Below are 17249 nucleotides of genomic sequence, written 5' to 3'. Positions count from 1 at the left end.
TGTTTATGGAAGCCCAGGAAGAATGTGAGAACCCACATAAAGGGAGCCTGGGCTGGCTGCTGCAGTGAGTAGGGGTGAGTACCTGAGCATGCGGACCAGGGCAGGGATGCCTCCAGACTTGAAGATGGCGAGCAGTCCCTCGCGGTGGTGGGAGAGGTTGTGTAGGATGCTGGTGGTACAGCGAGCCGTGTCCAGGTCGCTGGTGTTCTGCATGGTGCGCACCACGGCCGCCACCAGCTGGGGTGAGCCCATCAGCGCCCGCCGCGATGCCTCCTTCTTTGATAACTGGTTCACAATCATGGCTGCCTTGGTCACCACCACCTGGAGGATGGGGAGGTAAGCAGATGGATGAGGCCCTGCTGCCACTAAGAGAAGGGAGAGAGAGACTATCCTGCTACAAAGCCAAGACAGAGCTGGGAGCTGGTGGCTCACACCCATCATCCTGGCTACTCAGGAAACTGACATCTAAGGATCCCAGTTCAAAGCCAGCTCAGGCAGAAGAATCCGTAAGACTGTTTTTGTTTTTGTTTTTGTTTTTTTTCCAGTTGTGAGGTTTGAACTCTGACTGGGCACTGTCCCTCAGCTCAAGGCTAGCACTTTATCATTTTCAGCCACAGCACCACTTCCAGTTTTTGAGTGGTTAATTAGAGATGAGAGTCTTATGGGGATTTTTCTGCCCAGGCTGGCTTCGAACAGTGATCCTCAGATCTCAGCCTCCTGAGTAGCTAAGATTATACGTGTGAGCCACCAGTGCCAGCAACTGTTTAGTTTTGGTTTTTTTTTTCGGTTGGTCATGGGGCTTGAACTCGTGGGTCTGAGCTCTGTTCTTGAGCTTGTATTTTGCTCAATACTAGTTCTTTATCACTTTGAGCCACAGCTCCACTTCCCTGTAAGACTCTTACCTCCAGTTAATCAAAAAATAAAATAGCTGGGCTGGGAAGGTGGCTCAGTAGTAGAATGCTTGCCTATCATGCATGAGGCCCTGGGTCCGATTCCTCAGCACCACATAAACAGAAAAAGCCAGAAGTGGCACTGTGGCTTAAGTGGTAGAGCGCTAGCCTTGAGCTGAAGAGCTCAGGGACAGCACTCAGGCCCAGAGTTCAAAATCCACTACTGACAAAAAATAAAATAAAACAAATAAAATAAAAAAGCCAGAAGTGGAGGTGTTGCTCAAGTAGTAGAGCACCAGTGTTGAACAAAAAAGCCAAGAGACCTTGAGTTTAAGCCCCAGGATACACACACACACACACACACACACACACACACACACACACACAGAGCCCAGGCAAGCCAAGTCAGATGCCTCATGCTCATGAGGTCTCTGGGTCATAAACCTCATCCCCTGAGGGTCATGCTCCTCTCCACCCTGCCCCCACCCCACCAGGCCTCTCACTGACCGGATCCTCATCATTGAGCAGTTTGGTGAGCTCGGGCAAGGCCCGGGTCGCTAGTTCAGCATCATCCTGGTAGTTGATAAGATGTACAATGGCTGACTTGAGCAGCTGGGACGGCTCAGCCAGTCGCTGCAGATTGGTGGCCTGTCCGTCAATCTGGGTGGCCAGCAGCAGCGAGCTGTCCTCACTTGTCACACCAGGGCACATGGCCTCCCGCACCCGCTTGGCTCTGGCTGTTGTGGACATCTGGTACTCCAGGTCACCTGGGGGCCAATAAAACAGGGACTGAGCTGAAGGAGGATGCAGGGGGAACTCAGAGAGCAGGGCAGGCTACACAGACAGGCCTGGGGGCTGCCTCATACCTGGATCAAAGCCCCAAACCACAGTTCTGTATATACCCTGGGATCTGGGAAGGGGAGGGCCATAAGATCGTTGTCTCCACTACGATAAAATGGAGCCTACCTGTTCTGTCAGCACAAAGAATGTCTTCTGACAATAAAATAAGATCATAGCTGTGACTTGCTCTGAAAAAGGCACAGGTGCCTCACACCTATCACTGCAAGAATGTTAGTAATAATTATTATTAATAAGAATAGCTAGCCAGGTGCAGGTGACTCATGCCTGTAACCCCTATAGGTACTCAGGAGGCTGAGATCCAGAAGATCGTGGTTCAAAGTCAGCCCAGAGAAGTCCACAAGACCCTATCTTCAAAATAACTAGCAAAAAAAAAGCAGAACTGGAAGCATAGCTCAAATGGTAGAAATCCAATCTAGTAAGCCCAAGACCCTGAGTTCAAATCCCAGTGATGCCTAATAAATAATGCTAATACTTTTTGAGTACTTATGATGTGCCTAGCAATGAATTAAGTGCTTTTCTTTTCTCATTTAATCTTACCACAACCCCTCAAGGCAAGTACATTATTATACCCATTGTACAGATAGAAAAGCAGAGGTCAGGGGCTGGGAAGATGGCTCAGTGGTAGAGCGATTGCCTTGCATGCCTGAGGCCCTGGGTTCGATTCCTCAGCACCACATAAGCAAAAAGAAAAAAGCTGGGCCGGGCGCTGGTGGCTCACGCCTGTAATCCTAGCTACTCAGGAGGCTGAGATCTGAGGATCGCGGTTCAAAGCCAGCCCGGGCAGGAGAAACCGTGAGACTCCTATCTCCAATAAACCACCAGAAAACCGGAAGTGGCGCTGTAGCTCAAGTGGTAGAGCGCTCGCCTTGAGCTGAAGAGCTGAGGGACAGCTCCCAGGCCCAGAGTTCAAGCCCCACGACCGACAAAAAAAAAAAGAAAAAAGCCGGAGTGGCGCTGTGGCTCAAGTGGTAGAGCGCTAGCCTTGAGCTGAAGAGCTGAGGGACAGCGCCCAGGCCCAGAGTTCAGGCCCCACGACCGGACCCAAACAAACAAACAAACAAACAAACAAGCAGAGGTCATAAGGCCAACAGATGAACTCAGGAGCCCAGAGCTTTCTTCTCTTCTCTGTTAACCATCAGGAAAGAAGTAGGATTTGCAATCCTGAGATCTCATTGCTCTAATTATACTCTCACCATCCTCTAAAGTAGCAACCCTCCCACTGCACAGACAGGTAGATAGAGGCCCACAGAGCTTCCCAGGCTCACACAGCATATCGGAGTCAGGACCATGAGTTTCAGAAAGTAGGGGCTGGGTCTTCACTAGAGACTCCAGGTTCTGACCCCTGGGTCAGCCGGGAGGCCTCACATATAGGCTTCCCAATATCCTGTTCTGATGTCTCCAGGGAGAGGGAGGCAGAAGGTCACCCTCTAATTATCTAGGAAGGAGACAGCTACTTGGCTTTCTCATCTACATGCTAGACTTTAGCTCGCAGTAGAGTGCCCAGTCCTACTAAGACGAGCTTCTGCCTAGGGCCAGGGAGGAGACCCAGGATACCAAGACAGAGCTCTGTAGAGCCCTGGCCAGCCACAGTCCACCCTGCGTGTCCCCCACGTCCCATAGCTCATCCAGCTGGAATGCCTGGGGCCCTGGAGGCAGAGATGGATGACAGTCCTGGGACCCAGGTACCCCTTGTAAGGTGCCCCTTCCCATAAAATGAAGCCCAGAACTGACTCAGCCACTCCACGCCCTGCTCTTAGCCTGTCTGTCTGTCAGCATGTGCTAGCCCAGTTTAGGCTGGCCCCATTCCATGAGACTGGGGCTCCCTGTCTCTCCCACCAGACATGAGGCTCCATAAGCAAAAGAGATGTTTTCCTAGAGTCTCTTGATGACAGGAGCGAAATCCTCCATCATACTCCTACATTCTCAGAAGGAGGGTATTAGGACTGGTAGCAAGAACCATGTCTTCCTGCAAGCAAATGGTGTCTGCATCCCTCCCAGATGGGGCTCCCTGAAGTAGCTATGCCTCCTCCCTCAGACTGGGCTGGTGTCTGTGAGCGTGAGCTGTGCCTTCTCCCTTAGACTACTTGGGTCCCTAAGAAAAGAAACAGTGCTTCTGTCCCCAAACTCCTAAAATTCTCTTCCCTTTGCCTTGCCCCCTCCAGGACCCAGCTGGGTTTTCCTCCCCCTGTTAAAGCTCAAAGGGTCCTGACCTTGGTTTTGGGGTGCCCCCTGAGTATAGGTGGTGGTCTTCTTGAGAGTGTACTGCCGCCCACAGGCCTCATCCTCCTCCATGACGCCCTTGCTGCTGACTGAGGGCACGCAGGTGTTGGCCCCTGAGTGGATGCCGGAGTCGTAGGTGTACGTCTGCTGCCACTCCGTCACCTTAATGGGCTGTTCGATCAGGTTCATCACCTCCATGGTGGCTGCTGGGGACACAAACAGGCAGGACATTAGTTGGTAGAGGGACATCCCAACACAGGGCCCCCCCCCCCGGAGCTCAGGCCCAGCCTTTCCCAAGGGCCTCAGCGGGGTCACAGAGGACAAGGAGGCCCAGGAAGGGACAGCCTGGGAGCAGAAGGGCTGCAGGAGGGCAGGACGCCCCAGAGCCCTCAGCCTGTAACTGACTTCCAGCCCAGAGTGTGGCGCCAGGTGTAGAGGGCCAGGTGTCCTCATGCAGCACCTGGCTCGCTCACCTGGTGTTTAAGACTCAATACTTCCAGGGCAAGAGAAGGCCCTCAGGGATCTCCAGTAGCTTCTGGGGCCCCACAGAACCACCCTCACCCGGCTGGGGCTCCCTGGGAAAGGCTGCGGAGGTGAGGCAGCGAGGCCACAGCACCCAGCCATTGGCTGGGAGACTGGGTGGGACAGGGAAGCGGTCAGACAGGTTTCTCTGGGCGCCCCAGGGCGCCTTCTGAGTTCCTGGATCTCACTTTCCATAGGCTGGGCAGGCTCAGGGCCTGGGTTTCTCTTTCTCCCAGCTCCCCTGCGCCTCCAAGCCTTCCCGACATTCTCAGTGGCCTCATTTTCAATCTCAGTGGCTTACTCCCAGGCCAGTTCACGTCTGCTGTGCCTTAGCATCCTATCTGGAATTCTGGGTCCCTCAAGGGTGGTTGTGAGAACTGTGCTGGCAGGGAACTCAACATGGTGTGGGTACATCGTAGGTATTCAATGTTAGAGGCCACATCGGCTCACCTCCCCAGGGGAACCCAGGCTAGGGGGTATGGAGTGTGACAGGCCTCTGGGGATGTCACTATTATTCAGGACACCCTTACACACACACTAGCCTTCTCTGCATCTTTGGGCACCTGTAGATTAGTTCATGAGCATCTGGTCCCTTCTTTGAACTGACGGGGGTGGGGAGAGCTGGGGTCAGGGCGTCAAGGCAAGCTGAGAGGCCTAAGGCATGTGACAACTCTCACAAATATATCACCTTAAACCAGGCACCAGCGGTACCTCACATCTGTGACCCTAGCTACTCAGGAGGCTGAGGTCTGAGGATTGTGGTTCAAAGCCAGCCCAGGCAGAAAAGTCTGTAGGACTCGTATTTCTAAGTAACCAGCAGAAGATCCGAAGTAGAGGTGTTGCTCAAGTGGTAGAGCACCAGCCTTGAGCAGACAAGGCCAAGCAAGAGAGCGAGGCCTGGAGTTCACACACACACACACACACACACACACACACACACACACACACAAAATGTGTCATCCTCACAAGCGGGCTTCCAAGCACAGTTCCTGTCTCTCCATTTATAAATGTGGGACTGAGGTTAGAAGCGCCAGAAACAGGCACAGGCATGCGTGGTGGGGAGGTCAGTATCCCAGTGGGATGAGCCTCAAGAGAGGAAGCTGAGCCAGGCTGTTCCACCCATAAAAGGGAAAGGCACTGGGCATCTCAAATCACTTATCGTGATATAATGGAGGAGCCGTGAGGATGAGGTACTTGGCTCCACCCAGGAACAAAGAGACCAGTCACAGAGGAGTGACAGCCCTAGTGGCCACCCTCAAGAAACATGAAGGGAGCTCTGTGTGTGTGTGTGTGTGTGTGTGTGTGTGTGTGTGTGTGTGTGTGTGTGTGTGTGTGTGTGTGTGTGTGTGTGTGTGTGTGTGTGTGTGTGTGTGTGTGTGTGTGTGTGTGTGTGTGTGTGTGGTGGTACACTCCTGTATACCCAGCTACTCTGGAGGATAAGGCATGATTGCAAGTTTGACACTGGCTTGGATCTCATAAAGAGACCTCATTTAAAAACAACAACCAGCCTGACCAACAATTCTCCAGGTCTCACTACCTTTTATGGCTGCACACAGCCCCTCCCTTGCTGTAAACACACCTGGAACAGGCAGAGGCAGGAGCCAGACCAGCTCTCAGCTGTCTTCTTTCCTCCCCTCCTGCCACCACGAGTGACTCAGAGTTTCGGGCTGATAAACAGAATCAGGCCCAGGACACCAGGAGGCAGGCTCAGTGCCACCAGGTGTGCACAGCTACTGCCCGGCATTTACCAAGTGAGGCACCCCCCTCACTCCCACCCCACCTTCGCCAGGCCAAGGGCAGGAAACCAGGGAGCTTGGAGAAGGCAGACTCAGGAAAATCCTGCTGGGCATTCCTCCCAATCCTCACCTCTGTGCCCCAAAGGTAGGACGCAAGAGAGAACTGGGGACTTTGGAAGGATCCAGGGCCACAGAAGCTGCTAGGGCCTGGGTCGGGGGAGGACTGGACCCCCAAACACTTGAGAAGGAGGTAAAGAAGCAGAGTCTCTCTCTCTCTCTCTCTCTCTCTCTATCTCACACACACACACACACACACACACACACACACACACACACACACACACACACACACACACAATGCCACTCTGCTATACAGAAAGCTAAGCCAACATCTGATGCTGAGCCTTGGTCAGCTGGGCTCTGAATGAGCTGGACATCTCCAGCTCTGGTCAATCAAACACCCCAGCCTGAGCAGAAAAAGTGTCCCCTTCATAGAAACAGCCACCCAACCCTAGGACCAAGCCTGATGAGAAGGTGCTCACCCACAGCACAGGGGCCAGCCTTGTGGGAAAGGACCACCATGATCAGTATTAGCAGAATGACAGGAACTTCCTCCTCCCAAGCCCCACACCACCCCAGCTGCCCCAGCCTGGAGCCAAGGGAAGTTGATGGCTGGGCAGCTGCCCAGGCAAGGCAGAGGTCAAAGGATATCAGGGGGCAGGCGTCTAGTTGCCTTTAATAATCCATGAATCTCAACCTTGGCAGGAGAAGTTGACATAATTATTCTGTTTCTTTCTCCTTTTTCTATTTACTTACTTACTTTTTTTTTTGCCGGTCGTGGGGCCTGAACTCTGGGCCTAAACGCTGTCCTTCAGCTCTTCAGCTCAAGGCTAGCACCCTATCACTTAAACCACAGCACCACTTCTGGCTTTTTCTGCTTATGTGGTGCTGAGGAATTGAACCCAGGGCCTCATGCATGCAAGGCAGGTACTCTACCACTGAGCCACCTTCCCAGCCCAATTACTTACTTATTTGTGTATTTATTTTTGCCAGTACTGGAGCTTGAACTCAGGGCCTGGGTACTATCTTAGGTTTTTTTGTTTGTGGCTGGTGCTCTACCACTTGAGCCACAATTCCACCCTGGCTTTTTGATGGTTAATTGGAGATAAGAGTCTCACAGAAGCTGGTGGCTCATACCTGTAATCCTAACTACTCAGGAGGGTAAGATCTAAAGATGACAGTTTGAAGTCAGCCCAGGCAAAAAAGTCTGTGAGACTCCAGAGATGGAGTTGTGGCTCAAGGGATACAGCACTAGCCTTGAGCACAAAATCTAAGGGTCAGTGCTCAGGCCTAGAGTTCAAGCTCTAGGACCCTGTCTTGAAATAAAGCCTCATAGACTTTCCTGCCCAGACTGGCTTTGAATCTCGATCCTCAGATCTCAGTGTTTAGGATTACAGGCCTGTGCTACTGGCACCCACCTTTATTGGGAGGTAGGAAGTACTGGGGTTTGAGCTAGGAGTCTTGAACTGGCTAGGCAAACATTCTTCCTACCCTCCATTCCTAAGCAGGGAAACTGAGCTTCCACCTTAAGGAAATGGTGTAGTCCTGCTCAAATCCAGATTGGTCCCACCCTAGGAACAACATTTAGCCCACCAGTCAATACTCAGTAGTTGGGGTATAGGGCTTGCCTAGCAACCCATCTCAGAACAAAGATAGGTAAGTAGGTAGATAGATAGATACATAGGTAGATAGATAGATAGATAGATAGATAGATAGATAGATAGATAGATAGATAGATAGATAGATAGATAGATAGATAGATAGATAGGTTAGCAAGGGAAGAGGGGTCTGATGTGATAGGGTGCCCACAGGTAGAGAAAGAAAATCAGGCTAGGTGGGTGCCAGTGGTTTATCCTTGTAACCCTAGCTACTCAGTAGGCTGAGATTTGAGGATCATGGTTTGAAGCCAGCCCAGGCAAGAAAGTTATGAGACTCTTACCTCCTACAAATTACTCAGGAAAAAGCCAAAGGTGGTGCTGCGGCTCGAGTGGCAGAGCATAACCTTGTGCAAAAGAAGCTCAGGGGCAGCAGCCCAGCCCGTGTTCAAAACCCAGGCCCAGCAAACAAAATAGAACACCAGGCTACACGTCAATTCTCTCAGGGTTGCATCTCATCTCTGCCTGGAGGCTCTTTGAGCAATTTCTTTCCCGGCTCTGGGCCTTATCTGGTGATTTCAAAGGAATACCTGATATCTCAGATTTTCGGACTAAGAGACCCAGGACCCAAAGACAGAGAAGGCAGAGTGAGGTCAGAGTTGGAAAGCAGTTCAGAGAGGAGATAAACATTAGAACTCTTCCAAAATAAAAATAAAAATGCTGGGTGCTGGTGGCTCAGGTCTGTAATCCTAGCTACTCAGGAGCTTGAAATCCATGAGACTACCACCAGAAGCGAAGGTAGAACACTAGCCTTGAGGGAAAGAGCTCAGGGACAGCGTCCAGGCCTTGAGTTCAAGCCCCACAACAGACAAAAAAAAAAAAAAGGAATCATGGGAATAACTATACTGGAGGTGACAGGGAAACTAGAAGTCCCACCACAGGCGGGACTGACAACCAGCCCCACCTTGCTCCCTACTACTTGTCAGGAGAACCTGGGAAATTCTCTCACAAGAGTCCAAAGTACAGGTTTGGCTATTCCCAGGGTGGAGGGGGGCCACACCCAGTTTGGTGTCATTGCTCTCCACCCTGGACCAGGAGCCAGACCTTCCACAATGTCCCTGGACAGAGCCAAGGTGGAAGCAAGACAGACAGCATTGGGGGGGGAGGGGGGAGGAAGGGGGCCCAAGGGAGACAGCAGAGGCGAGGGCGGGTTTCTGAGTTGAATGGAGAACTTTTGTTTAATAACACACTCTATTGTTGCAGCAGGGGGAGGAAGAAGCCTGGGTGCTTGGGTGAAGGGGGAGTGGGGGGAAGGGCAAGCCCAAGGACAGGAAAGAGAAGACAGGGTGTGTGAGGAGCCCTTCCTCTGCCCCGTAGTGACTAGGTAAGACTCTGTGAGCAATGAGGCTGCCAAGGATGGACCCTTGCCCTTCCTGATCCCCCCTCCCCCAATATACAGCCCACTGCCATGCTGGTGCTGGGAACCTTCAACACAAGGGTATCTTGCAGAGTATGGCTCAACCCTGACTTCAAAAATAACCCCACTTAGCTGAGGAGGCACCAGTGATTCGCACCTGTAATCACAGCTACTCACAGCTACTCGGGAGGCTGAGATCTGAGGATCGCGGTTTGAAGCCAGCCCAGGCAGGAAAGTCCGTGGGATTCTTTTCTCCAATTAACCAGAAAAAAAACGTGGAGAGCTGTAGCTCAAGTGGTACAGCACCAGCCTTGGGGAAGCCGAGCGGGACATAAAAGGATAGTGGCCAGGCCCTGAGTTCAAGCCCTAGTACTAGAAAAATACATAAATAACCCCACCAAAGCAACATCGGTTTCCCACCTCAGCCAGTACTAGGGACAGTCAGCTACAAGAGGGACAATCAATAATAGGTACAGTTAGGCTGCCAAGTACCATTAAGTGTCAGTCTCTAACAGACTGTCCTGAGTCCAGGATCAGAAATGATTCATTTGGGGACTGCACAGGCAGAACTGGGCTGGGCCCCCAGGCCAGAGGCTAGTTAGTACCTTTTACAGCCTCAGATCCATAGGCTCAGACAGTAACAAGGAGCAGGGGACAGGGCATTTTGAAGTGGGAGAGGGGCTCCATCCAGTAGTACCCTCTCTGGCTGTGTGCTTTAGCTTCCTTTTCCTCATCTGTATAATGGGAGAGCACCAAGCTCGTAGTGAACAGGATTGCAAATGGAAGCTAGCTGCAGATAAGAAATGCCTCTCAAGCATCCTCAGATTAGACACACAGAGTCTCCCAGGATGCACCAGCCAGCCCACTGTCTTGAGATCCCCTAAGTTAAGAGATAGGGAGCCAGTTTCCTCCTAGGCCTAGGCAGGAGCTCCTGGGAGAGGTGAATGGAGCATGACAAGAGAGAATCATGTCCACTCCTAGGTAGGCAGAGGGGGTTTTGCCCACCTCCACCTTGCACACTTTTGTCCTATAGCCAGAGGCGGTGGACCAAGAAGGTCAGGGCATTCCCCCATAGCAGAGGCCAGCTCTGTGGGGTCACCAGCCCCAGCTGAGCTGGCACAGTATCCCAGGCACATACAAACAGACTATCTAGCATAGACCTGGACAGACAGACAGACACACACACACCCAGCTAGTCTTGACACTTTCCCAGAGGGTCTCCCCCTTTAGGCTGGTGCTGCTCCAGAACAGAGACACACATACACCCCTCACCCACCACAGCAAGATGTTTCTCCATCAGCAGAATGATCAACTCCCAGAGAGAAGAGACCGGCGAGGGAGCCCTGCCTGGCCAGGCTGGCCAAGCTGGTGGGGATGGAAGACAGAGAAGTTTCCGGAGGAACACCCTCACTTCCAGTCTGGAGGAGAGCCCGGGCTGCTGCTGAGGATGAGCTGGGGACTGGAAAGGGGGACTCAGGCCAGCGACCCAGCTGCTGTTTGTTCTCCTCCTGGGCTGCTTCCCAAAGCAAACAGATCAGGGTGGGAAAATGAAGAGGATTTGGAGGAAGAAGGAAATGCTGGGTTCAAGGCACAAGACCTTGGGAACCTCAGGGCTCCCCTGGAAAGGACTCCAGCTGGAGCAGCCTCTGAGTTGGAGACCCTCCTGCGGCAGATGAGCCCCAAACCGGAACTCCTGGGAATGGAAAAACACCCCAGCCACATCAGAAGCAACAGCAATCAGCTGACTATGCACTGGAACTTAATACACAAGAACCCTCCACACACACAGCTTCCAGCCTCCATCGGGAGCAGCCTGATCTCCAGTGACAGTAGCTGAAATCAGGCACCCAGGGCTCACATCTGTAATCCTAGCTACTCAAGAGGCTGAGATCCAGGTTCAAATCTGGAAAGTTTGTGAGACTCTTATCTACAATTAATCTCCCTAAAAAAGCCAGAAGTGATGCTGTCACTCAAGTGGTAGAACTGACAGGCTTGAGAGGAAAAAAAAAACAAAAAACAAAACTAAGAGTACAAAGCCCTGGGTTCAAGCCCCAGTACTGGCATAAATAATCATTCTATGGTGAAGGCTAGAAGGATGTCTCTGTGACCAGTGCTTGCCTAGCATGCTGGAGGCCTTGGGTTCCATTCCCAGCACTGGGAAAAACAAACAATCGCTCACTGTGTTGTACGGGGAATATGATTGTCCAGAGGGAAGCGGGCAAAAGAACAGGACCGGAAGGAAGGAAAGAGAGGAGTAATAATGGTTGTCGCTTCACAAAGTTAGGATTAAAAATGATGTTTTTGCTTTGGTCTCCAATTTTTCTAAACTTCTCAAAATTTTCCCACAATGACCAGACAGGACTTTTTCTATTAAGGAAGGAGGCAGTTACTCCCAAGGAGGCAACGGCTGACTGCTCAGCCTCTACCCCAATCCTACCCTCTCCCTGCTACCACTTAGAGAGATGAAAATCTTTCTCCATCATGGGAAAAGATAGAGGAAGCTAAGATCCCCACCCTAAGGCCTCAAAGGCTAAGTGCTTTCTCCTTAGACCTGACCCAGGAAGATTCTGGAAAATGGGTTAGTCCATGTTCCCAGACCTCTGCCAGATTCAACTATGTTCCAGGAGATCTCAGGATGTCACCAGCAGAAAATGTAACCCAGGTGACCTGTTTCAGTTCCATTGCTTTTTGTCTCCACAGGGTCACTGGGCCAGCCTGCTCACGTGTCTGTCCCTCTCACAGTCTTGTGATTCTTCTCCAAAAAAAAAAAAAACAACACAGGGACTCTTACATCAGACTCCCACACCAGCCAAGGAACCCTCCCTCCTGGCCCACCTAAGAAGCCATCATGATCTTCTACCTCTCTTCTCATCTTCAAGTCAAAATTGAGCTTCTTATCCCAGTGCTGGTGGCTCACATCTGCAATCCTAGATACTCAGGAGGCTGAGATCTGAGGATGATAGTGCAAAGCTAGCCCAGGCAGAAAAGTCCATGAGACTCTTTTTTTTTTTTTTTTTTGTATTTGTAAGAACAGGACATTTATTAGGATATGAAGGACATAGGGAGGGGAATAGTTTGATAACAATGAGTGAATATCCCTTGAATACTTAAGAATTTTTTTAATTTTACGCCTTAACATTCAACTGGAGCCATGAGACTCTTACCTCCAATTATTAACCTCTAGTAGAGTGCCAGCCTTGAACATAAAAGCTAAAGGACAGTGCCCAGGCCCTGAGGTCAAACCCTAGAACCAATACACACACACACACACACACACACACACACACACACACACACACACACACACACACACACACACACACACACACACACACACACACAGCCTCTCCTTGCCTCTAGAAGAAAGTTTTCTTCTATAAAGGCTATCAGACCTACTTGCTCTAGAGTCCTTAGGTCATCAGCTTATGATACCCTGCAGTCAGCTGAACTACAGTCATTCTCTCTCTCATCCTCTTCTCTCTCATGCCAAGGCCCTTAGCTGACTCTAGAATCAATCATCAGTATGCTGGGGTCCCCACTTGCCCTCAAGGAATGTAAGCCCACTTGAGAGAGGCTCAGTACTCTGTCCACCTGCACCAACACATATGCAGAACCCATTCCCAGACCCTAGTTCCAGAGATGCCCAGCTGACAGAAGTACCTGGACCAGCAGATCTGAGGGAACAATGTGACATCAGTTTCTTCCACTAAGGTCCAAGACTGCGACAGCACCCAAGACCCCTCCCCATCACCAGCAAGACCCTCCCACTGCAGCCTCTAGGTTTCCCAGCCTCTAGCCAGTATCATCTAAGAGAATCTGGCAGAGCTCACTGGCACCATCCAGCAGGAAACGCACCCAAGCCTAAATCTGACTCTCATTTCTTTCCACTCCCCAGGGAGCGGTGCCCCTTCCTTCATCCTGGCAGAGCCTTACGCCCTATGCAGATGTCCCATGCAGGCAACTCCCACTTCCTACTCTGGGATAAGCCCAGAAAGCAGACTCTGCCTAGCCATCAGCCTGGGCAGCACAGCTTCGACCTCTGATCTTCTTCCCTTCTACCTCCCTAATTACTACCCAGGGTCTGGCCTTAGGGAGCTCCCCCTTGATGAGCCCCTGAGGAAGTTTCAGAGCACTGGTAGCTAGGACCCGTGAGTCATCCCCACCCGACAAACCTGTCCCCGCCTTCACCACCCACGTACATCTTGATGGGCCCAATTGAATTCTCTTTTCCCTGCTTGAACAGAGATTCTCAAGAAGGAGCAGGAGCCTACTCCCTTCCTGGGGGTCTGGGTGGTAAAGCTCAGTAGAAGAGCACTTGCTTAGCACCACAAAGACCCTAATGCCAGTTTGACTTCTGCTTAAAGCCATTTAACGCCCCTCTGTTGTAAATCCTTCATCTGTAGGATGGTATTAACAGTACCTGTTTTTAGGGATAGATTAAGTGAGAACAGTAATGAAAGGGTTTGGTATTTGTAGTTTTTTGGTGTGTTTTTTCTCTCTCTCTCTCTCTCTTGATTTTAGTTACCACTGAACAAGACCCTACTGGGTAGGTAGGTTATATAATTCCTGCTTTGCTAAAGAGGTTACTGAGGCTCCAAGTGGGGAGGTTGACTGGACCAAGGCTATACCAGTAATGAGACACCGAGCTGAACTCAATCCAGGCCAGTACTAGCCTGCTAGACCATCTCTCCAGATAAAGCACTTGTCTGTGGACAAGTCAATTGTACTACCTCCTGCTAAAGTAACTCCTAAAGGGGACAGACTGCCCTCTCTCGTGCAACACTCCATGAGCCTCCCCCCTCCCCTCCCCCAGAACTGTAAAGGCTGCCAGCTCTAGCCTGGCCTTCTGAAACCCCCACATGGCATTCTCCAAGCACAGCCCTGGCAGCCCAAACAGCAGCTCCAGAGGGAATAGGGTGGAGCTGGGTGCAGGCGAGTGTAAGTGTGAGTGTGTGAGAGTGTGTGAGAGTGTGTGTGTGTGTGTGTGTAGGTGCCTGTCACCCAAGCTGGGACTTGATCTGGCAAGAAATGACTAATCGGATCCTGCCTTCTTTTCCCCCTCCCTCCAGCCCAGTCAGAAGCCAGTTTTCACCCAGCACCTCCTAGCCATACTTCCTCAGTATTATCTTTTCATCAGAGCCACAAACCAGATTAGCTAAACTAATTATTTAGCTAACATAATTGTAATGCCTTCCCCTCCTCCACCTTGGCACAGAGAAGAGGGAAAATAGGTTGTTTGGGCCTAAACTCTATGCCCCTGTAAGCTTCCCAGAGGTGGACCTGTGAACTTTCCCACCCACCACCCAGCTGAGCCTGATCACCACTTAGGATACCTGGAAATGGATGGGTCTGCTCCCACCCCTTTCATCAATAACCAAACAAGGAGAAAGCAGGGCTTTCCTAAGTGGGTTTCAAGCAGCACTGGTCCCCTCACCCCTGTCCCCCCCACCCTACTGTCCCACTGTCCCCAGGACTTAGGGAGAATCCATCTCTTACATTCCTGCTCTGTGTCCCAAGGAATCTGGGCTCCAAATCCCTGCAAAAAGACCACACTTCATTTTAAAAACAAAAACAATGTAGCAAGCCTAGTCAAAAATCTTCAATTCAGTCCAGGGGATGGGCTCACAGCAAGGGGGAAAACCAAAGTTGCTCTGCCTACGTGTGCCTGGCCTGGTCCTCCAGAAAGCCTTCCGCCCGCCCAGCTTGTCTCACCAAACGTTCAGAAAGGGGACTGCAATATAAGTAAATAAATGAATACATAATTAAAAATTTTAAATCATAATTTTTTAAAAAAGCAAGTGGGTAGAGTTAGCTTTGTTGTTTCAATGCCAGCCAGCTAAGTAATGTGGGGGATGGGGTGGGTGGAGACAAGGGGGATGGGGGGCAAGAGACAGTCTCTCTCCTCTCTCTCTCTCTCTCTCTCTCTCTCTCTCTCTCTCTCTCTCTCTCTCACACACACACACACACACACACACACACACACACACACACATCCACTCCTCAGTTTGGCCCACCCCCCATTCCTGGGGAAAGGGCAGAGCTTGGGAGAGAAAGCCACTTAGGCAAAGCTTCAACCGAGGGGGTGTGGTGGTCCCCAGAGGCAGGAAGAGAAGGAAGAAGCTGCTTCCTTTCTCCCTACCACCCCCCTCTCCCCACCTTGGGCCCTAGGGGCCCAGCAAACAGGATGAAGCTGGGGAGGGGTGGGGGGAACAGGGTCAGGGCGCAGGCCCTGGCTCACAGTCAGCCAGCCTGGGGCTAGCTGGGAGAAGGGAGTTTGCCTCCTAATAGGACCCTAAACCTGGAGGCAGCTCAGGGCAGGAGCTGAGGAGACAGAAAATCCCCCCTCCCCCAAAGCTGCGGTGGCCACTTCCAACGGAAAAGTTTGTTTGGGTGATTTGTTCAATAATAAGAGGTTAGAGAAAAGGGATATCAACACTCTAGAAGCCACAGCTACTGGGAACTGGACGAGGTGACCCTGAATTCTACCCACCTACGTACAGACACCCCCCCCCAACCCCACCCCAGCAGATCCCAGGCCAAAGCCACGAAAGCCAGACACCACTGGGGCACTAAGTCAGACCTGGCACCAACACCTCTTCCCCCATCAGGTTACACCCTATCCCACTGGAGGGGGGACGGGCGAGGAGGTACCGCACCCACGAAGCTCCTGGAGCTGGAGGGCAAGGCCTCGGTCCTCCTCCGGGAGGACAGACGGCGCTCACCTGCTCAGCAGGTGGGGTCCGTGGCGCTGGGAAAGAGATGTGAGCATGGTGCCCCCTCCACCCCAGGATTGGGCAAGCTGGGTGCAGACAATAGGGCCCCACCCAGGCCCTGGGGGAGAAGGGAGGGGAGGGAAAGCCAGGATGACGCGTTGGGGTGGGGTGAGGGTGGCCCCGAAGAGAAACGGCGGCAAGTAAGTTTCCCCGCACGGTAAATTCCTGACGGCGGTGTGAGCTCCGGGACGCAGGCGGAGCCGGTCAAAGTCTGTCACGTCGTCGCCCAGAGTCGGGGACGCGGCGTCCAGCAAGCTCTCCGGGGAGGGGGGTGGCGGCGGGCAGGTACCTGCGCCCATCTCTCCCTCCCCGCCCTCCTCAGATCTGGGGTTCGTGGAACCCCGAGGCGCGCTCCGCCCGCCCCGGGAGCCGCGCGCCCCTGGGGTCGCCGCGCCCGGGACCCCAGCGCGCCCCCTGCCGCCGGTGTGGCGTGGCGCGCCGGGTCACCCGCCCTCACCTGCCCGGACACGGCTGGGACCGGCCTCTCCGATCCGCTGGCTTCTCCCTTCTAAAGCTTTCCCTAGTGATACCTGTCTCCCGATCGTCCGCACCTACGTGTAGAGCCTGGCCTGGCCGGGTCGGTATCGGGCCGGGTGGGAGAGCCGGCGCTGGCAGCGGACTGAGCTCGGCGCGCGCGGGCCGCGGCTGCTCCGGACTCTGGCCAAGACAGCAACTCAGTAACCGAACAAAAGGAGAAGGGACCTGACAGCCAAGCCACACCTCTCAACCCCACCCCCCCGCCCCGTTAAGCTCCGCCTCCTAGGGAGACGCCCACCCGCTGGTGCCAGGTCATTGGCTGTGTCTTCTGACTGTCTCGTCGGGGGTGGAGCCTCGCTGCCAGTCCTCTAACACCGCCACTTCTGTTTATGAGCTTGCCATTGGCCCCAGGGACTGCCAGTCGATGCTAGGGGATGGACTCTAACTTGAGGTCCCATGCATTCTTCATCTATTGGCAGATAGAAAGTTACTACCTCTTGATTGGACGAGGGACTGTCAGTAAGACTAAGGAAAGAACCAATGGAAGGGATGGGGTGTGTCTTGCCCCACCCTGGCTCTGAGCAGGTAGGGCTTATTGCTCTCCCCCATCTCCTCTACCTGTCCAACAGGTGAGTCAGGGGGCGCCGTGGGAAAGGGCTGACGCCTTCACTGGCCAGCCAACTCAGCGTCAGGCGTGA

At 52.5% G+C, this 17249-nt stretch overlaps 1 protein-coding gene across 6 annotated transcripts in view; it reads right to left on the bottom strand.

Moving 5' to 3' along the window:
• The window catches only part of Jup (junction plakoglobin), a 29965-nt gene extending 13207 nt beyond the window's left edge, over window positions 1-16758 (bottom strand). The window contains exons 1-4 of one of the 6 annotated variants that reach the window (XM_070028052.1): window positions 16605-16758; window positions 3962-4177; window positions 1398-1657; window positions 83-321 (exon numbers count right to left, since the gene is read on the bottom strand). In XM_070028052.1, coding sequence (XP_069884153.1) covers window positions 83-321; window positions 1398-1657; window positions 3962-4169 — 707 coding nt within the window. In that variant the 5' untranslated portion in view covers window positions 4170-4177; window positions 16605-16758. The other 5 variants (XM_070028051.1, XM_070028054.1, XM_070028055.1 and 2 more) reach the window with 5 other exon arrangements.
• Window positions 16759-17249: the final 491 nt, after the last annotated feature.

Source organism: Dipodomys merriami, unplaced genomic scaffold, assembly GCF_024711535.1.
Source record: "Dipodomys merriami isolate MVZ:Mamm:240054 unplaced genomic scaffold, mDipMer1.0.p SCAF_19, whole genome shotgun sequence".
Lineage (NCBI taxonomy): Eukaryota > Metazoa > Chordata > Mammalia > Rodentia > Heteromyidae > Dipodomys > Dipodomys merriami.
Note: the sequence above shows the minus strand (reverse complement) of the source record. Positions and strands in the feature narration are given on the sequence as shown.